The sequence below is a fragment of the Sceloporus occidentalis genome, unplaced genomic scaffold (genome assembly GCF_023333645.1).
Source record: "Sceloporus occidentalis isolate IW3139 unplaced genomic scaffold, rSceOcc1.0.p SCAF_53, whole genome shotgun sequence".
Lineage (NCBI taxonomy): Eukaryota > Metazoa > Chordata > Lepidosauria > Squamata > Phrynosomatidae > Sceloporus > Sceloporus occidentalis.
The window spans coordinates 1,186,610-1,209,623 of NW_028317033.1; the positions used below are offsets into that span (position 1 = coordinate 1,186,610).

General features: G+C 40.3%; 1 protein-coding gene across 1 annotated transcript in view; it reads right to left on the bottom strand.

The window, feature by feature from the left end:
- Positions 1 to 5,353: 5,353 nt before the first annotated feature.
- Positions 5,354 to 23,014, bottom strand: part of LOC149288164 (ephrin type-B receptor 1-B) — a 69,767-nt gene continuing 52,106 nt past the window's right edge. The window contains exons 7-15 of the mRNA XM_089492033.1: positions 20,499 to 20,607; positions 19,929 to 19,993; positions 17,835 to 17,957; positions 16,362 to 16,609; positions 14,648 to 14,863; positions 13,527 to 13,676; positions 7,056 to 7,249; positions 6,235 to 6,390; positions 5,354 to 5,462 (exon numbers count right to left, since the gene is read on the bottom strand). Of these exons, the coding sequence (XP_089348159.1) occupies positions 5,354 to 5,462; positions 6,235 to 6,390; positions 7,056 to 7,249; positions 13,527 to 13,676; positions 14,648 to 14,863; positions 16,362 to 16,609; positions 17,835 to 17,957; positions 19,929 to 19,993; positions 20,499 to 20,607 (1,370 nt within the window). The remainder of the gene's footprint in view (positions 5,463 to 6,234; positions 6,391 to 7,055; positions 7,250 to 13,526; positions 13,677 to 14,647; positions 14,864 to 16,361; positions 16,610 to 17,834; positions 17,958 to 19,928; positions 19,994 to 20,498; positions 20,608 to 23,014) is intronic.

The window sequence follows — 23,014 nt, forward strand, 5'->3', positions numbered from 1 at the left end:
CAGCCCTACCACATCCAGATCCAGTACACTTATGGGCACATGCAAACACCTAATCATCATCTAAAAATGGATAATAAAGTCAGTTCCTTATTTTCTACAAAATTCCATAGTCAGATTGTATTGGGAAGAAGCTAATTTTCAGAAAGCTGGGAAGGACAAAGCAGTTTTTTCTTTCATATAAACTATATTCCAATCTGCCTGGCTACATTCTGAAAATCTTTAACATGCTCAATCACAAGTGGCAATTGATCAGCCTCAACTTTTGAAACAGAGACATTAAACAATCAGTTATAGAGATATAAGCACATATGTCCTATACACATAGTAAGCCAACAAGCTCATCCAGATAAAAGTAAAGCCAACACAATTACAACGCTAATCTGTATAAGAAAATTACCTATAGCCATCCTGCGACCATTACTTTGCCTGTGTACCTGCGACCATACCCACTACCACGTATGACTCTTGAAGTCGGCCACACAGCACAAATACAACTTGTATTCTCATAACACTTAGTGTGATAACAATGTACAGAAAAAGGGTTCAGTTAGTCCTAGTAAACCCCTATAACAACTAAATGAAACCGCAGGCTGCCGCGCTCAAATGATCCACTTAAAACTAAGATAAATCCCATATGCTGCCTCTACAATTGCCGTCTCTACTTACGTAAAGACCAGATATTGAAGATCATTTGTTGCCGTATAGAGAATAAACAATGGTCTGTCAATGACCGCCTGTTACAAGGGTTACTGGACATACGTGTTTCCTCTAAAAGTAAAACCAACCTGCAGGTTACTGAAACTGTGAATCTAAAGCGAGCTGTGTAATTTCGTACTGAGGCTTCGTACAAATAATGATCCTGGCTGCCTGTTATTTAAAAGCCGGACGCCTGCTGAGTTCACTGCCTTTTTACAAGCTTTCCATCAGCAGCGTTTAAAAATTAAAAACTCCTTTGCGCTTGCCCAGAATTAGCTTCATAAACCATCCTGCCTGTATTTAAGGGAACAAAAAAAAATCAGACCTTTAACATATATCAAAGGACCAGATTTTTATTCTTTTTTTTTTTTTTTCTTTCTTACCGAGAAATTAGTTGTTAGGTTGGCAGAAGGTTTATAAAAAAATAAATGGGGAGGGGGGCAGCCAACACCGAGCTGAAATGCGAAATCTCCCAATCAACATGAAACATCTCAGACGTGGTAAAAAAATAAATAAATAAAAATAAAGTGTTTCGGCCATAGAAAAGAAAAAAATGGAATCTAGAACAGCTCACATATAAAGCCCTTGATATATATTGTGAATTATTTTATTTATGAGTAAGGGTTGATTTAAAAGGCTGCCGTCTGGCAGCAGTCCGGTAGTTTTATGTAATTTTTTGTAAAGTCTGCAGATCTATAAACCTGGAGTTGTCTATTTCATAAAGTGTTATGGGTATTTCTCTGCTCGATCCATCATAGTCCGAGCTCCGAGGAGGTGCACGGAATAGGCTGCTCTTATAGGAAAGTGAGCCGTGAATCATCAAAAAGCAGTTTATGAAACGGATGACTCACGACTGCAGGCTGTGTAGGGAAACAAGATGACCCAACTACTTCTATCGTTGATTGGGGGGGGGGACTATCGTTAAAGAAATTGGTCATTTTTCAGATCAGATCACATAGTTGGAGCTTCTCTCATTGGTATGTCACTGCTTACGGACCTGCTTGAATACAGGTAATTTAATTGAGAATATCTAAGCTTCCAGTGCAGTCATCCTATGGACTGTTATCGGAACCATCAGGCTCAGCGTATTTATAATGCTCCCTCACATGAATATAATGATGACATTTTCAAACAAAAGACTATAGAATAGAATTCATTGGTTGGATGTCAAGTTTGAGCTTTTGCGACTGTTGTGCTGTTTAACCTGTGCTAGTCATTGTGTAGCTTTTAGTTTAACGCTGATGCCTGAATAAAGGACACAGCAACCCCCTCCCCGGGGTTTTTTTTTTTATATAGAGCATCTACCCAACCTGTAGGGTCAATATGATGCATTATTATTTTCCAAGCATCTAACACTAAGCACCTCAATGATTTGTAGTTGACCGGATTGGTGTAAATAACCTAGCAGTCAACAAATGAACGTGAGACCACCTGGACCCTTAAAAAAACAAAACCGGAGACAGTTTGCAGGACACTTACGCTTTCAACTCCCTCACTCCACCATTCATTATGAAGGGCCAACACTGGCAGATGTCTCCAGCTAGAATCTCTGAGCTGGGTCAAAGGATCAGGAGACTTTGAAGAACTCTCACTTATTTAACTATGCATTATACAGGGCCAGTCAAGAGGTTCATGAATACATAGTTAAGTCAAGGAGTCGAAACACAGCTTTCCTGAAAATTCTCCCGTCAACGCTCCCTTTAGCGAAAAGACCCCGTTGTGTAAAAAAAAATTGCCCTCATGTTGGTTCTAATGAATATCCTTAACCGAATCATCTGTAATCTGGATCTAGCGCTGTAGGCCTCGGTGGTTACATCGAAAGTTAACCATCAAGTTATAAACACTCTAAGTTTGGGCGAACGGCACGATGTCCACCTCCCGAGTCGATGGCAGAACGGTGAAATACGAAGTCACTGAACTGCATGAACAATAAACATGGATAGGAAGCAAACAAATCTGAAAAAGGTATGTGTCTAGAAAATAGTGTTTAGTTTATATTATCAGGAATTTACAGGCAGATTTAGCAATCAGTTTCCTCTTTCAAGGATGTCTAAAAGCCGGAATATTCTCTAAATTCACAAAAGTGCAGGTACATTTCATGAGAGACCACAAAATTGCATTTTAGTACCAGAGTCTGGTTATTTCAAGCGAACCCTTTTTGCCGGCCTTGCATTCTCAGCTGTTTGTTTTACGAGACTCGGAATTTGAGGTACGAGCTGTCAGAAATCTCTCAGCAAATCCAGCACGCGGCTACGAAAAAAATAAAACAGAATACTAAACTGGGATTTTACTGTTGCCATAGAAATGCCATGATGGAAGTGACAATTGAAAAGCATCTTGTACTTGATAACGACAATGAAAGAGACAGAATTATCGGCATAAAAAGCTGTGCCGAATAATAAAGAGGCAACAAAAAACGCAGTCAAGGAGAGGCAAACCAGGGCTGATTAGCGAAACATTGGTAGCTGGCTACTGTCAGCTTTCACCACTGATTTAATATATCCATTTTGTTAATACTGTAACAGCAGTATTTTTAAAGCAGTAATATGCATTTAAAAACCGGAGAAATGATGGGCACTGGCTGCCGACTATTATTCAAATGCCCTGTGTAATCCCGACAGCAATTAAAGTTGCTTTATCATCAGACATAAACATGGCATTAATCAATAGACCATTACAAATTCTGCCTATAAGCCATACTAACATTATTTAAGGCATCATACTGTGCTTGTTTAGATATATGTGTTAAAAGACTATTCCGCTTAAAAAAAACACCAAAACAACAACATTGTTTTTGGGCACTGTGAGACTCAACTACAGTGTCCAAAAACCATGTTTTTGTTTGTTTGTTTTTTATAGCCAGTTAGAGGGGAGTCTGCCTCTTGTTGAGGAGGTGATGAGACTTTTCTTCTTCTTCACCAGAAGCAAGTCATACATGATGCAGATCTCTTTAAAACTGCAATATGGTGCATCCAAAAGAGTTTACACATTTATGTTCTGTTGATGAAGTCTAGATGATGTTTTGCGTAATTTTTGACTGCTTAATATTTTTGAAAATACTTAATACAGTATTTTAAAGAGCATCCATCAAAGTTCTGTTAGGGAAAGAAAGTTAAGTGCGTGATGGGAAATGTGTACATTTTAAGAACATTAAGAGCAGATGTAAGTGTAAAAAGGTTATTTAAAACAAATGTTAATATAACATATGAGCCGTTATTATGGGAGGTAGTAACACTGAGTTCAGCAAATTTTTTTCGGGGCTCCCATATGGAGCAGTAAGAGAGGCCCTCTAGACTAGTGTATGAATTACTGGTTACCTTAACTAGGTATGCATTCATTCCTAGGTCTTTTATCAAGCTGTGCATCTCAATTATTGAACTCTTTTCAATTCAAAATATGTCACTAATGCATGAATACATTTATGGAATAACAGTAAACACACACACATCATGTAACAACTAAAAAGTTTTATTAAAGTTGCTAAAACTACATGCAATATGACCTACTTGGGACTACTCCCTATTTGTCCCAGCTTTTTGCACTCCCTGCTTATTTCAGTTCCCAACATGAAGCTAGCCAATGTCCACCCCAGCTTAGCAGAGGATTGCCCACCATCCTGGCTCCCACACAGAGACTGAGGAGAACTCCAGGTTTTCATATTGGCAAGTTCCCAGGTACGTACATAGCTCACTGCTTACCATTAAATCCAGAAAACTCCTCTGTCAACGTTAAACATTTCCATCCAGATGGTCTTTCTGTTAACCACACAAGCCCAGTGATTCTCATGTAACCTTTCAGAATCCATGATGCCCTCATTGCCCCCGTCCATATAGGTTCTGTCCCAAATTCCAAGACAAGTCTGTCAGGATCCAGATTAAGTTTTATGAGGAAGAGAACTCAATGTCCTCTTTTATCCATACAATCTTTCAGTCAATCTTTCTTCCTATATACAAACACTGGATCCGCAGATCTGTTTTTTTAAACACATAGGACATAAAGGCAGACATGTTGCCAGGTTTATATACCTGACTGTATTTAGGTTTGTTTCTCTTTTTTGCCAAAATGCAAGCAAAAGAAGAAAAAAAAAAAGAAAAAGGAATGTTTGTTCTTCCATACAACCTCATCTTCAATATGAAGACAATCAAAAAAAACAAACAAAAAAACCCCAAAACAGTAGATGGAAGTATGCAGACAGCCTCCCTGATGCAGCAGCAGTGTAAGAAATGAGGGTATATTGGGCATCCGCTCACGGATGACACGGACTCCATATGATGTCCACAATCCCATTGTTGTTTGTATTGTGATAAAATTAAGCACCTTGGTTTCCATTGACCAATTGTCTGGTTCCAAAAAGCCACAACCTTCTTAAAGCATGTGCCATTAATTTCTCCAGAATACTGACTTGTATGTAAAAATACACTTGAATACAGGTTATCACCAGATGAATGCTCTTCTTTGCTCTTGTAGATCCATTCAGCTTGTTGTATATGAGACAAACGTTGTATGAACCTTACACTGTGGATGGGAGGCCTACGGTTGATAACAATGTTGTCTCCTGAATTCCAAGGTCAGTTTTTGCACAAGGCCCAATCCATTCCCCTCATCAAGCTCATATCCCTTTCCCACCCTCAAGGACTCCCTTACTGTCCCCAGCATCTCATGCTATAGAGGTGGGAGATTGGCTCATTTGGACCCTCATGGATTGAACACAGTTAAGAATTTTTTTCTGATGTCCAGCTAATGTTATTCCTATCCTCAGCAGGTCCCTAGAAGAGAGAGCAACGAATGAACGATTAGTAGTTATCCATGTTATGATTTATATTGAAAACATTCCACATATTTAACCAAAATGGAACCCATTCTGTTCATCAGTTATGGTATTTACTATAGATCTTTTCGTATTTTAAATAGAGCAGATTATACAGAAATAATCATAAATACAGGCTTTTTCGTTCAAACTTATTACACTAGATTGTTGGCAGTGCAATATACCCAAGTTCAATTTAAACAGTAGCCAAATGCAAACACATAGAAGTTGGATAGAAAATGAGTTGTGGGCTCTGGCAAACTTTGGTTCCAAAAGGTGACCATTTTTGGGGGAGTAGTAGCTAATTAACTGTGGAGATCAAGGATCAACCATACTATGCAATTTACTGCCAATACACAGTACACACATGGACCTTTTACAGTATGTTATATGTTACTAGACAGAAAATGGATACAGCCATGTCTTTAGTCAAATATATTATCTTTTATTGGGGCAACATAGAAAAAGATGTCACATCACAAATTTACAGGACCTCATAGGTCTTCTTGATGTGAAGAATTTGTATTCTATTATAAATAACCAATGTATCTGAAGGTATGAATTATTTATCACTATATAAAGCATACAATACATATAATATGCACTTGCTATTTAATGAAATAGCATGTCACTATGTCACTTAATGAAAGCGTTCCCTGCCTAAAAGAGTGTACCTGCTACCTAAACCAACCATTCATTATTAAGAGTTGTCCACGAAGCATCATACATACTCTGAGGTCATCTGGGCAACCAGCTGCAGCGAGGTGAAGCCAGAGCTCAGGAAGTTGTCTCTGTATTGTCCCATTTTAATAGCGCTCAGCCAGTCATCTACTGAGGTAAAGGCTGTGAAATCTGGGATCGACCGGTCAAGCAGCGGCTGGGAAGGCCTACGGCACCAACACAGATCAGATGGTAAATAACGGAGGAAGCAACTCCTACAATGTACTTCCAGCACATTCAAGAATTTTCTAAAGGAGCTGACCCTGAGATTCTTAAACAGATTGTTGTCTGCAGTTCCCATTTAGCTCCAACAGCCTACATAGATCTATCATTTTACATTTTCTTGTGTTTATCACATTTTTTATTTCGGCACTTTTTTGATTTGGAATCAAGTCCAGTCATCTCATCATTTCTACAGGACACTGGAGAGATTAGCCAAATGGCATGACTAGTATGGCTGGTAAGCTTGGTGCCACCGTAAGGATCATGTTCCACATCCCCCCATCACCATCTTTTAAACTAGAAGTTAACCTAACACAAATTATTTCAAGAAGTTAAAACTTGCACCTAGGAGCCTCCCAGATGGTCCAGTCTCTAAACGCTATAATATATATTTAAACTACAGTTGGCATTTCCAGAGAAAGAGGCGATGCTGCGTTCATTAATGTAAAGTTGATTTTGTGGCATTTTTTCAGCACTGTACAATAGGATTTTTTCAGCCGCCAATCTCTTAACTGGAAAATTAGATAAATTACCACTCATCCAATGAGAGAGTTAGCCTCAAGTCATTGCCTTGTGTTAGGAAAGACATGTAAATGCTTTAAAAACTTACACAGTAGGGATGGTGGCCATTGTCTTGAGGCTGGCAGGGTTTCGGATCATCTTGTCCAAAGTATTGACAATATCCCCAAATCGTGGCCGACTGTTTCGATCCTTCTGCCAACAGTCCAACATGAGCTGGTGCAAGGCAGCTGGACAGTCCATGGGGGGTGGTAAGCGATAATCCTGCTCTATAGCATTGATGACCTATAGGGTGAGAGGTACATGGTAAGCAAAACAATAAAAAAAATTGGTAAGGTCATGGTTACCAAAAGAGCTGTCAATAGGGAGCAGAGGAGAGTCAAAGAACAGGGACTAAAGTAAGAGAAAAGTGAATCGAGTGCATCAATAGGGAATGGAGAAACTGTATGCCCTTTTTTCTAATGTTTATAAATATTTTTTGAGGTATACTTCTAATCGAAGACTGGAAGGTAAAAACTGCCTGAAGCAGCCAATCACTGACAGAAAATAACTCCTACTTCCTGTGCATACACACTGGGAGTCTCTTTAGACCCCCAAAACCCTTGCAAAGTCAGCGCTGGAGGGGAGCTCTGGTGAATGTACCACATGGCAGGAGATGTAGTCTCTTTTAAGCCAAGTAGCTGGGTGGCGGCGAAAGGGGCAATTGTATATTGGGGATTCTGCACAATCCCTCTATGCATTTTCAAGGCGGACATCACGAAACGTTTGTTTTTTATATTAATATGTCTGCATGCTATATCTGACTGACTGTTTTAGCACTTTAAGGAGCTTTTTTATATTTATTTTGGCTCTCTGGACCATATTTCGTGTTGCTTAGTAGTTTTATGTATTTTGCCAGTAACTAGTCATAAGTAACCGGGATTGTTAATGATTTGTTTTTCACATAGTCTGCATATATACAGATACATCTATCTCATTGTTTTTAAGTACCATACATTTTCTTTTGTCATCGGCATAGTCATGAAATGTGAACCTCTTCAGATTCACAGGTATATAAATCTAATTCTTTCCTAGAGGAGTCTTTAGCGCAATTCATCACAATGTATTGAAGAGCTCTCCTGTACTGAATTGGTTTTCTTCTAAAAATAAAATAATTACTTCCCTGGCTAAAAATAAAAAAAACAAAAAACTTTTTTCCCTTAAAACCGAACCACTGCAAAGTACGGTAATTTGATCCCCTACGACGTTCCTATTTATACAAAAGGGTTGCCTTTGTGATTAATATAATGTAAAACCCACAGCCAGAAGAACGGCTATTGAAGAGCCGTTACCCTCAGAGCGAGTCCTGACCCCAAGCTGTTTTTCCTGGTCACCTGCCCTTGGTTGGCCAATTGTAAAGTCAACAGGAACAATATGCAGAATTTGGAAAATCTGCATACAATAAAAGTACCTGTTCCAACCGGCTCTTCGCCCCTGAGATGAATAAAGGAGCAGTAATGCAATAACAACCACTTATCGGTGGTTACAAACTCATTATCAGAATTGCTCAACGATCTAGGCCTCAACAATAAAGGCCGTAGTCTTAACCTCTTAAGGACAAAGTCTATCTTAGATCTTTTCATTATCAAGGATGGAATCTGTTACCAAATCAGTGTAGACCAGGATATCATCTCCCTGCTGATGTGAAGAAACCTGACACATGTTACTACCCCCTCTTTTAATTAAATTTACAACAAGTTTAGTACATTTATGACTAGAGACCAAAACGAGCTTTATGATCAATAACAGAAAAAAGCGAGGTCAATATTTAGATCACATATCTCTCAACCGTCCTGTTTTTCACAGGATAGTCAAGATTTTTGGGCACTGCCCCACCAAGACTTTTTTTTTTATGATGGTTCAATAAAAGGCATCACATTTAACTAAATAAATCCTTTTTTGCGGAAAAAGGGAGGGCAAAAAAAAACAAAAACGGAAAAATTGGGGGAAAAATACACATTTTTATCCTTTTTTATTTTATTTTTCTGGAAAAAATGAAGAAAAAAAAAAAAAGCGTAATACGTATTTAAACTATATAACAAGAAGGGCTTCATGAAAGACTACTGCATTTCCTGTTCCCTGTGTAACAAAATGGTTTTTAATTTATAAAACTAATCCACTCTGCAGGTTATCTTTTTCCGAAAACTTTTTTTTTCCTCCCATGGCTTCAAGATTTCTGGAAATTTTACTTCTCTACTTCTTGGACCTATACAGTTCATTTTCTTTCCCATTTAGTAAGTATTCACCCATCACCCAAAAACAACTGATGAGAGACGGGGAAAATGTGAGCCCTGTCCTCATGCCAATGCCCATGTACCTCATTATACAAGGTGGAATTGGTCTGACCTCAGTGGATTGTGAGATACTCCATTTTTTAGGAAACATCTCTAAAATTCTATACTGGAAACAGCTATTTGCTGAGTGGAAAAAATAAGGTAGTTGGGGGGGGTGACAAAACATTTCGGGGGGTAATCAATATTCCCAAATAAGTAATAATGCCTTGACCTCAGCTAAACAAGCAAAAGTAACACTCTATTACATCGGAACTAATACCCCAACATACTCTAAACAGAAACCGGCACTTATTCTAAAATCCAATTAGTATTACAATAAGTAAAATTACTTTTAATGTCGAAACAAAGATAATCACTAATACTTTAGAATGCTAAACAACGTTCAACATGCATACTTTACACTGCACTAAAACCCTAATTTTACACCGAACAACAATTAATGTTAATGTTCTAACACGTACAAAACAGCCGCCAGTAAAGTAGAACACACCAGCATATTCCAATCAGCATTTATGCCGTATTTTACACTAAGCAATCGGTGCTAATGCTGTGCCGTGACACTAAACTACGACAAAACGGTATTAACGCTCTAATTTACACATATCGAGAAGAAACAGTAAATGTTCTAGCGCACGCTGATTAGCCATTAGCAGTAATGTGCACCACGGATCAAGATAATCATTAGTGATCTAACAGGAGCTAAACAGCAAGAAACAAAACTAAAGTACAAGTGCGCCAATATTCACTATCCAAAACTAATTGCCACTAATACTCCATCACGCGCAATACAGTTAGTAGTGCCCAACGTGCACCAACACCCTAACAGGCACCCTAACATTAACACTAAACCTATCGTATGTACTACCGCCATCAGCAACGTATACTCCATATTAAGGATACCCATTAAAAATAAGGAGAGACAATGGTGTTTCTAATCAAGTTTCAGGATCGCCGAGCTGTAGTGCAAATTCTGGAGATGACGGCTTTATAGTCTTCTCCGATAATAATATCTCAATATGCCAGTTGGTGTCTCAGGTGCGGTATAACTCCGCTAAAGGCCCAGCTTGATTATCGGTGACATCATTCGGATTAACTTTGTCTTATAAACAGTTACCATTTTTATAAGGACCATTAGGTTGCCTCAATAGCAAGACACATAATAAAATCTTTGTGATGGGTTATTACAGGGGTGATATTTCATGTTGAAAGGTATAAGCAAAAGGGAAGCGGGTAGATAGTATACTGAAGAGTATACTGAAGAGGGAACGTGTATTTAGGAAATATATGGAGGATGGAGTAAAAAAGAGAACTCAATGTACGGTATATGAATATATAGGGAATGTCTCTACCGAAGAACAGGGATGAGCCCTGGGTAAAAATGTTCCTGCCTCTGGATCCCAACTTTTGTTCATCCGAGGAGATCCTGAAATCAGCAGCCGTTTGTTGGTATTTAAATAGAAGGCTCCAAGCATGCCACAATAATTGCTGATTTCCAAACATACATTAAGCAATAAGCAGCCCCGATTCCCTTCAAGCAGAGATAATACATTAACATTTACCATGCTGCAAATAATGATCTAATACGCATTAACAAAAAGTACCAGTGCTATAAAATACACCAATTAACGAGCAGCGCTAATGCTCCGATACAGATAACAACAAGCAACACTAATCTCCTGTCACACGCGGCCAGTAACATGCATTCACTAATAAGCATTACTGATGCCCAAAGCTTTGGAAACGGAGATTCCAACTATCACTAGGAAGCGATGATTGGCTACAAGACGGCAAACAACCAGCAAACCGTGAGCCCCAATGTCTGTGCTCTTACACGCATCAAACACGGATAACACGGCACAAAAAAAGGCAATGATGAGCACCCACGCTCTGACAGGTCCCACACAACATGTTATACGATCAAAAAGAGTGAGAGGGTATTAAACATACTGAAAAAATCCTGAGCAACGAGCTAAACTCCATAAAGATCTCGTTGGCCATCGGGGCAGGACCTGTGTATCACAAGTAGCACTGGACCCCCACATGACCCCATGGCTGGTCCCACAGTTCACGTACACATTATAGACTCCCAACAGACCATAAGCAGGGACGCCACTATTTTTGCATCAGTCTGTTTTTACATTTGGGTTGTCTTAAGTTTCTTTTGTTTACCATACCCATTTACACTGCTTAGCTCGGTGGGGTATATCGGTGCTTTTCAAATAGAGCATAATAATAAAAATAATAATAATAATAGCAGATGAATAGAATGACAAGTAATAATCTGTCACTGTGTAAACAGCAGGCAGTATTAACCCTTCAATGCACACAAGGCAAAAATGAGCTACCGCTGTATGCTAGAACTTAAAGATAGGTCATGTTTCTTTTCTGTTTAGCACTAGTATTGCAGTACCGGCAAGGGAGTTCTGTTGAGTAAAGTCCAACTGTCAAGCTGCAGGGCCAGCCCCACCACGGGTCTGGATAGACCCACTAGACTAGATGGCATTTATTGGGGGGGGGGTGGCGTTGGAGGCCGACTACTACCTCAATCCACTGATCAGTCCCTTAGTCAGCAGTAAATTAAAAATCCTCTCTTTAGGAGCTCCCTCAGCATAAGCATGGCGAGTGTGAGCACCGGGATATGACATCATTTCCCAGATCTCAAGATTTTTAAATCAACTGAATTCATCCTTCGGGAAGCAGATCCTAAACGTACAACTAATAGCAAAACCGACTGTAGTACAAATGAATAAGCAAATTGTACCGACACGGTGCACGTATCACAACATTCCATCTGCCCTTCCCATTTGGGATAAAAGTACGAGCCAACAGCAACACTGATCGTGCTAAGTAGGTATAACCCCTAAGATTTGAAGTTTTGGATGAAGGTCAGTGTCTTGTAGGGGAACCTCTCACTTCCTATTTAAATTGGATGACACGGAGCGCGTCATGTCTCCACGTGCTGCACTTTCTTTTACGTGTCCACATGAGAGCTTCTCGGGCTCCGTTATTCCAGGGTGTTTTGTAATGTTTGGTTACACTTTCCTCGCGCACACTAATCTACACGTGTATCTGTTTATCTAACCTGCTATTTCCTTGGTAATCAATGCAGCCATACTGCGAGTATGATTATTAAGATCTAGAATAGTGCTGTATGAAAGTAATCTCCTCCCAGCATGACCAGGCCCTACAGAGTACGGCAAGGTCGCTCAGTGCTCCTAACTCCTCAGTAACACCGTACACGCGTGTTAATTACTGCCAAAGACTGTGACGCCGCTCTCCCCTACTGTGTGATTACAGAGACTCGGAGAGGGAGGGCAGTCACAGATCCCGGGATGCGGCAGGTTAATCAAAGCCACACATTGTTCCTAGCATTGTTCTGCTCTCCCCTTCATTATATCTGCCGCTCACTGCATTACTTTAAAAGCGGAGCATCTCCACCAGCCTGACACATGTTCAAAGCTTCTTCAAGTCCAATTACTTCCCAGCGCACTGGCTGCACTTTCCAATTTTCTTGCTTTATGTGGATTCTTTTCTTCTTTTTCAGCCTGATCCATCCGACAGAGCAGTAGCTTCAGAGCTCACCTGCAGCCGGCCCTCCCTCCCTCCCTCTCGCTTCCTTTATTTCTGCCTTTGATTTTGCTGTATTTGAACACCGCACTCCGCAGAAACCGCACTCCTGTTTTCCCTAACACCTGGAAGCAGAGACGTCTGCGGCTGAGGGCATGTGTGTCTGAGACGGGGTTCTGTGAACGCAGCCAAGACGGCTAGTGAGTTAGGGCAGGCTGCCAATGCACTAGTCTGACGGAAGAGTCCTGTGTTTATGTACATTGATAAAATGTTCCCGCGATTATGCACACTACCAGGAGAGTCCAACACGGAAAGGAAAGCTATATATGTTCAGTGTCTGAGAAATCAAATATACGCAATTAAAATTAATATTACTTCTGGTTATTTCAATGGATGATTTTTTTATCTTGTTTCTAATATATTTGTAGGTACATTTGTTGCCCTGCAATTGTTTTTTCTTTTTTGTGTTGCTCTTGGAGTATAAAACACTGCGTCATCTTATCCGCCATTTTTCTCCACCTCATCATCCACCCCCCCTTTATGTGTTCTATCCATTTCCCCTGCTCTTCTCCTCTGGATTTATCCCATATCACTCAATGCACCCTAATTATCCACTCTACCCTCTCCTCGGTTTGTTTTTTTTGCGGGAACTTGATTCTTACATCTTGGTTGGACATGTCCCAATATGGCCGTTCTCCAAATGACATGACTTCCCACATGACGATGCCGTAACTCCACACATCACTGGCTGATGTAAATTTGCGGTAAGCGATGGCTTCTGGGGCTGTCCATCTGACGGGTATCTTCCCACCCTGGAAGAAACCACACACACAGGAGAGTCACACAGTATACAGAACATTCCCCGATTATCTAATCGGGTCCAACAAAGCGACATAACGCTACTGGACAACCATCCAAGCTTTACTCAAGCCACCTTGTGACTTGCCATGTATTCCTTATACTTACTGAAACTCTCGGGGGTAAAAGAGTCTCATGCTACTGTAAGTAATATTTTGATTTATACATCTCCCCTAAATGCGCACATATAGAACCGCAATAAATACTGCCAGTAGGCAGCCCTGAAGGCTCAATATGATTGTTCATTACATTACAGGAAAAAAAAAAAACAATTCTCTTTTCATTTCTCATGCAATGACGGACTGTGTCTAGAATCTCAAGGTGGCAGCCCTGCGACTCAAAGTAAGTTTATTAATATTACTGCTTATTCCAAGGGCAGTGGAAACCTTGACTTGAAGAAATGCATTTAATCTATTGTGATAAAGACATCTCATTCAGGAGGACCTCTTCATATCAACAGAGAGATGAATCCCTTTCCTGCGCCTGATTAACTTAAACTGAAAAGTCCTTTGTTCAGACAATACTTCCTGGAAATAAGGCATGCATTATGGATTAAGATTTCAGTAGGACTTAAAATGACAAAAAGGGAGAGAACGGGCAGAAAACAGAGAGATTGTGCAACACTCACCAGATATGAGCCAAAGGGCAGCACAAATGGGTTCTAATTATTATAAAATCTTAATATTTTTTTTTTTAAGAGACAATGTGCATTTTACATACATGTACAAAACAAAATGTATGTAAACCTGAGTGTTCGAGCAGGTTCCTTTAACAAAAAAAGCCTGATATTACTGTTAACTGTAAATACAGGATCCAATGGATTAACCTCTAAAGAAACAGAGCAGGATATATAATCAATGAGACCTACGAGCACACTTACGAGCCTCTGAAAATATATACGTCATATAAACATGTATATTCTTACCAGGGAGCTGGTATATGTGGGGTCTGAAGTGTCGTCTTGTAGATAGCGAGACAGACCAAAGTCCGACACTTTGCAGACCAAGTTGCTGTTTACCAGGATATTTCGGGCTGCCAGGTCACGATGAACATAGTTCATTTCTGAGAGGTACTTCATACCAGCTGCAATACCTCTGAGCATCCCAACCAGCTGAATCACTGTGAACTGCCCGTCGTTTTGCTGAAGACAAAGGAAAACAGTTGCCTTATAAGAGAGCTTCTAACACATCGTCTCTTGAAGCGAAGGGCAATCCAAAATAAAGGACCTCATGAACTATTAAACCATGCAGTCTCATGAATTGAGGTTTCACTGTCTCATACACTTTAAACATTTAATCGGGTTTGCCCATTGATCCACTTAATAATAGTAGGCACCAAAGAACCAACATATGAAAAAAGTGGACAACTTGGCACAGAAAGATCATTTAGCCTAAAAACCCGCCAAGAGGCTTATGGAAAAGTGTGTTCTATTGAAGCTATCATGGACCACTTTCACAGAACAATGGTTTTATGAAAACTATTTTTATTTCCACTCATAGTTTCTTTATATCAATCTTGGTACATAGCTCTGATCATCTATTCACATACACGGTGTGAATCTTGACCTATATCAGTATAAAGCGTCGGCTGTCTGGAGACGGTGCAGCGTGATTCTGAAGACAAAGTGCCAGCCAAACGCAACCTGCAGATGACCTAAAAATCTAATTTCAGCCTTCAGACAAAAATAGGGATATTAATTGGTGCCACGGCTCCTCTGCAAAGTAGGTTATTGGATCCAATCCACTGGGGCTTCTTGTGTATGAGACAGAATGCCTCGTAGAATAGAGTAAATGCCGTTCTGGCAGTGTCAGAGACACCAGCCCGCGTATGGAGAGCGGGGTATGCCTGACAAGGTGCATTTCCCGAATATCTCAGACACCTTGCATGTGCCCTTGTGTCGCACTCCATGTACCCTGTCCGTTAGAGCTGTTCTCGTAAATGAAGACGTTTCCCAGGTTATTATAAAGCTGTGATGCTCAATACATCATGATGGTACACGGCACATTTGTCAAGAGTAACATGTTGACAGAATAGACATATAATGCAGCTCTATCATGGCTGCCACGCGGATCCATCTACTCACATATACAATACAGCGTTAATATATTCCCACACATACAGCATCTGGTGGTTTAATCAGGTAGCTGTCCAGGGTGCTGACCCGAAGACATTTCAGAAACCCCAAACAAGCAGAGAACGTGGGCATTATTATAAGTAGCATATATATATATATATCCCTGCTGCAGAAAACACAACATTAGATCAGACGTATAGAAGGAGCCCCTAGAATGAGAAGCATTTTAACAAAATCACTTCTCTGTATTGGAAGACTATGTTGACTGAATAACTGAGTAATCGGTATTGATGTGTACTAAAGGATGCTAGTCTGGGCGATAATTTCAATTTAAGAGAAGCAGCAATAGAGGAATAAACCCCATTATTAATGGAACATTGAGCTGTGATTGTGCCAATCATATAGACATGACTGTAGTGTAACTACTTTGTTTTTAGTAGCTTATTAATGTATTAAAGTGCGATTCTATAAGTATCTAAGGCTACAATTCCCTTTCTCTTAAGTAAGAATTATGAATGTAAGAAAGGTCAAATGCTATGTAACACCCATGAGTCTTGCAGCTTACCCGTAGGAAGGAATCCAGGGCTCCATTTTCCATGAACTCTGTAATAATCATAACTGGCCGGCTTTTGGTCACCACACCTTCCAGCCGAATGATGTTTGGGTGGTCAAACTGACCCATGATGCTTGCTTCGCTCAGGAAGTCCCGTCTCTGCTTTTCAGAGTACCCGGCCTTCAGTGTTTTGATGGCAACATAGATTTCTCTCTTTCCTGGGAGTTTCAGGCGCCCCTTGTACACTTCTCCGAATTCTCCTGTAGGCCATCAATTAGTGAAATCAGGAATTTCAGAAAGACAATACATTTTTTAGGATTTTAATGTTTATACTAAAGATTCCCTGCTCGACATGTAAAGAATAACTGGTGCCTTTGGGGCACTTGGTAAAATCTCTGCCCGGAGTGTCTCTGTGCCTAGCCTTGGTTCTGCGGTAACTAAAGGTCTTCATATTAATAATCCTTCTTATCTGATTTTTTGTAGGTTTTTTTCACTTCCCTGTGTTTGTACCACCCGGATTTGAATGCAGTCACTGATTACATCCCTTTTACTCCGATAAGATGGTCCCTGGGTTATTCTGTAACACAAAAGCCCCCCTTAGGATAATGTGGATTCTTGTCCAAGAAATTCTGGAGAGTCTCTTCTTGTGTATTACAAATGACAATGTTAGTAACTATCCTGGTTATACACCCTTCCTTTGTTAGCCGTGGCAGGGCCACCTTCTTCTTCTTGTGTGCTAAAACAATACCCGCATGTTAACAATTCAACTCCCAGCAGGCAAATCCGAAACATGTCTATATACATTATCACGTAGTTACTTTCATGTGTCAAATATTGAAAAGAAAGATGAGAAGCCATGTTTATGGGACTGTGGATGTGGTGTGGCAATAATATGCACTGTCCCGGTTTAGGCAGGGAGTTCAATCACAATACACGTATTTCCAACAGTTGGCGCATGCATGTAAGGGCATCCATTCTCAGCAACTAAGGTTCTGACCAGTCACTGAATCAAGTACACATATAATTACCGACGATCGGTCTTAGCGCACACAGAAACGCTGATGTGGTCATTCCAGGCCACTGAGGATACAATATATACAATACATGTACAACGAAAAACATTGAAGAGATAACAGAACCTGAACATGTGGTTGTTTGCGTGACAGCAATGGTCACAAATCCCAACCACAATAACGAGCAGCAATAACCACAATAACGAGGTAGACGGAACCAGGGTCAGAAGACACAGGAATGAGAACAATAAAGAGGTAATTATGAGAACATAAGATCATACTGATGCAGTGGGAAGAAATTGAGTTAGGAGCATGAAGGAACTATTAGAGAAATGTTATATAAATGACGATACAGAGGAAACAGTTTATGAAATTAGGAGATTGTATAAAATGAACACAGTTAAAATGTTTTAAAGGAGATATTGGTAGCCGTATATTTAGGTAAATATTTAGAGATGTTGATGAGACCCACCAGCCCCGATGACCTCCTCGATCTTCACAAACGAGACATCAATCTCCTTGGCAAACTCCCTCACGGCTTCATTGGGATCTTCGTATGTAAAAGGATCTATGTATATCTTCATCCCTGGAGAACCTGAAAAAGGGAGATCGTCCAGGTGCGTCAACTCAATATAACATCAATCAGACAAGGAACGCCTCGGCCAACGTAATGCAATATTAGCTGTGAGATTTTTAACACACCACCGGAGTCAGTGTACTTCAGAACCAAAGAGAACGGTGGGAAATAACAAACATTAAAAAACCTTATTGTTAAACTTACATGTGACATGTAAAACATGTCAGACGTGGTATTGCCATGTCACAGACCTGGATCTGGTCACCACATTCTCCAGTGTATCATACCTTGAGAAGCATTATCTTTATTATAATCTCCCTCTCTCTCCTCACTTTACCAGTCCTCTCGACACCATCTCATCCCCGCCACCTTTCTGGTCGTCTCTCATTACAAGAATCTATGTCGCTCTTTCTTGATCTCTCATTGCCCTATGCCTGCCAGGTTTCACGTGCCTCTTCTAATGAAATCATCCTTCCATTATCCTCATAGTGTATCTGGATGTTCTGAGTTAAAGAAGGTTTGTTCTCCGTGTCCTAAGCTTGTTCCCTCTGTGCTATCGATAATACTTAAATTCAAAGTTTCTCTGCTTCCAGGAAGTCATTGGGCTTTGTAAACTTTTTGAAGACAAACTTGGCAAAAACACATTACTGTGCAGGTTTGATGTTAGCTACTTAATTAATTTTCACCTTGCTTGTTGCCAAGAAGCTCATTGACATTAAGAAAACCATCAAGAACAGACGGGCTGTTGTTCAGGTCTCCAGCTGCATAACAATCAGCAGCCTATAGACATGGCTGGTATCTATATACACATGTATATGTATAATTATATAGAACTTTAATGCATTTACTTAAATGTTTATTTTTTCTTTACAAAATATTAATTTAACTCCTAAGTAGCCTTATTTTTTTATATATATGAGCAGAGAGACTCATGATGAGCCTATAGTGTTTGATGTATCTGAGCCAAGATATTTATTGGTGCTAAAGCTTTCTTTCTTTCTTGCATTGGAATAAATTGTTTTGGAAAGCTCCCCTTGTGTTGTTTGTATGGGGCCACAGACAATGTCCACTTGTGTAGCCCAGAAGATGACCTCTTATTGTTTCTTCTTCCTTTCTTTTACGTGTCTCTTTAGAGACCCCCAACCAGTCTGCCGAGAGAATATGGGACACGATCGTGACAGATTGGGGACAGGAAGCACAGAGCAGCATAGAACCTGCAACCTAGCTATTATTTACTATGTCATAAGAAACCTATTAGCAGATAAATGAAGGAAGAAGTCTACCAAGAAATCAAGATTCATCACATGTGACAAGGGCTTGTGATTGGAGGCCACGGGAAAGGTGAGAGCAGGCAGCTGCAGCAGCTGAGTAATGTGCAATAGGAGAGGAGACTGATAAGGAGCGATGAAAGGAAGAAAGCGAGAGGGAGCACTTCGAGAAATAAAAAAAGTACATTACCCAGGTCCAGGATATAAACATATTGTCCTCTAAAACACAGGGACAAATTAATACAGCTTCCTGAAGCAGGGCCAGAGTTCCCATAATATTACAACTGATTGGGTAATTGCCTCACTAGTTAAATGGCTACTACAGAAAACAAGAACTAGTATTGGCCCACCGACAATGTCACAGGACAGAAGGGGAGCTCTCCGTGGGTACCCGGCAGTCTCTGCACTATAGTGTTGGCTGAGAGACACCATACCCCCTCTGCTTGTAGGCAGGATCGCTGAAGGACATGATCTAAGTAGGGTCAATTATTAGTCATGTCTACTCTCCTAAATACTGTTGACGAGGAGTGCCATATAGGAAATCCAGACCTGTCCAAATGTTGCAGAGAAATATAAAGGAAACGAGCTTGAAGCTTTGACATCTATTCTTCAATCTATTTGCCTTCCATCTGGCTATAAGCATCCAAAACATGTTTCCTATCAACCGGCACAGTATATACCCCAATAACAGACACATGGCCGCCCAGGCCCGGCAGATTACCTCTGCCAGTGCTGTAATGCTGCAGTTTGTCGCTGTACGCTGCCTCTTTGCTGTAGGTCCTCTTCCTGGAATAAAAGAAAAACACCAGCCCATTAAAAGGTTTGTACACATAGCCACTGGCGGCATCTGTTCCAGGTTTCATTTCCCAAGTTAATGTGCTTCACAGAGCTCCATTTAGTCAGGACATGGTGACATACTGCGAGGCAGACACATTATTAGTCATAAGGAATGGCTATATGGAGCAATAGGAGGCGTTATACGATGAGGGTGCTTGGAGAAATGAGAGAAGTTCTCCCATGGAGAATGTGGCGTGCTATAAAGCTACATTATTTATAGGGAGTACGTACAAATTCAGGTATCAGAGGTGCAGTTACCATAGCCACCTTTGTTACCAGAATTGTTCTTTGTACAAACCCCCCCCCAAAACAAACAAAATAAATGCTTTCATGTTTTCTCAGTAAACAAAACATCCCAAGTTAAAAGCATGTTAATGCAAGCAAACCCCGTGTTCGTTTCACATACTGTAGAATATAGACCCCGACATAAAGACGCGCGTTCTTTCCTACTCACCTACTGCAGACAATGGAGATGGCTACCAGAGAGACTATGAAGACCACTCCTGCAGCTGCAGATCCTGCGATCAGGGGCAGCTGCTCTCTCAGCTCCGACTTGTACTCCTCTAAACAACAGAGACGGCAGAATTAGCGATTTACACAGAAAGGTGAAACTATATGACCTGACAGCATCTGTATGACATCATTTTAAGACTCATCAAACATCCACTGGCATCATCCTTTAAAGCTATCAAGCAAGATGGGTGATTATTGTGGCACAAACCTCGGCACACATAAAGTTAAAAGACTTTCCAACATTAATAGATTAAAGAAGCCAATCCCAACACACACAGCCTGCCCAGTTCTTGGCCTAGTTGCACCATTAACCCCTTTTCAGCCGGACGTCGGTGCATCTAACAGACAAACCAAAAGCCATTGTATGCTACAATATTTTCGAAGACGCCGGCATTCAAGTCATGATAAGATTTCATATAAATTTTAACGTTATTGAATTTTATTTCCAGAGACCAGTGTTGACAAATAGCCATAGGCATTTCTATTAAACCAACAAATAAGCTCCGTTCACTAACACTATTCTGTTGTTTGCAGAAGGCAACCAAATGCACTATAGCACGCTTATGAAACCATCATCTTTCCTCGCTCAGAATGCAATATACCTGCGGGACGGAAAAACTCATGTGTTTATTGAGACGACATGATACATCTGTTGTAATATTTGTTCAGAGCAGAGTTGACGATCATCAGTGTTGATTCTTCTTTGACCTATGTGCAGGTAATGTGTTTCCATGCTTTTACCAACCAGTAGTTCCATTTATTTGCTGAATTTCAAGAAGATTTAAAGAAAAATAGGCTAACCTGTTTGAGCTGATGGGTTACCAGGCTCATCCGATGCACCCTTTGGATGCCAGGATGAGCCTGGATGCCAGGATGATGGACAATAAATATCACTGTCACCCACTTGACACCCAAGGTGTGCAACCCAGCTGACAACATCTGAAGACACATTATATAATATACCTACATATAGTATAGCACATTCCAAATAGTGCCATAATTCCACTGTTTACGTGTAACCTATATAAAGGCATGATGCAGAAGAAACATATATATGGGTCACAGTTGTCATAGGCTTCGAGAGAGACCTCATTTCCCATCACGCATAAACACATCTTTAAACATTGACGCCTGTATTGGCAGATTGCTACAAAGCTTAAGCCACAGCACGTAAAGGGTAAATGAACTCCGCATTGTGTAAGGAAAGAAAAGCAAATCCTCTGAAATGTTGGCGCTGCATTGAAAGAATAACAACTCTTCAATCATGCTCTGTTGGATTGAAATCAGCTGTGATCTACAAAAGATTGGGTTTTGTTTTTCCTCTCTTGGTGTTGATTTTGGGAACATTTAAAGAAAAATGATCAGTTTGCAACATGCAGCTGAAGGACACGATATGAGAAATACAACAGCTACCCATCAGGACCTACCTTCCCATCAGGCATCTGTGCCGAGCGCGGCTGGGTACAAGATACTAGAAAGACTGCGCTAAACACACACGCACCTCTGTAGTGTAAATGGGGGCAAGGGAGATCTCAGATCTCCCCAACATCACATTAGGAAAGAATATTGCTCAATATGGCAATAAATACCCCCACCGGGAGTCCAGAGCTATTTTCATAGTTTTGATATAGTTGTATTTAGGGACAACCTTATAAAAACAAAGAAAAAAGATACAATTATCGTAGTAAATGCGAGAAAAAAAAAAAATTAATAGGAAAACTATCAGACTGGCAACACAGCTTATATAGGTAAAAGTACACATGTCATATACACCAAAGAAAAGAAATCTAAGCCTTAAATCCCTATGTTCCCCCTTTATCCGATGCACCTTCTTTTTTAGGTTGCAGGATGGATAACACATATGTAAAGTCTTGCTGAGGATCAGGGGAGTTGTAGTACACAAGTGTGGCTATGTAACTATATTTTGATTATATTAAGGGCATATATAATCTCACAATGTTCACCAGTAAGCAGGGATCAGACAATGACTCCAGCATGCCGACAGGCTGATCTGGCAATAGATTAGCTGCCATCACGCATTGGTCAGTATTTTTAACCTTGTCGGCAGGCAGCGACACTAAACACAGATCCCTGCTTACAAATTGCATGTTTATTTAATACACATAGATGGTGGCTGACTGTGACATGAGACTTCCATTGTGGTTTCAAACGAAAGCCTTACTACCCCCCCCCCTTTTACACAAGATTACTGAGACCAAAATAATCTAAACCAAGTTAAACAATGATACGTCGAGTAACCTTGCTTTAGCACTTTGAAGCTGCACCCATTTATGACCGATTCAACCCATTTCCTTATGGTGTCAGTGACCTCATGTAATCTCATGTTTCCTACTGAGTTGTTCACTAATTAATGTCTACAGACAGACATATTGGGACAAACATAGAATAAGGCTCAATCTCAAAAAAGTTTAAAAAGAGAGAATCATTTTGAGGAGC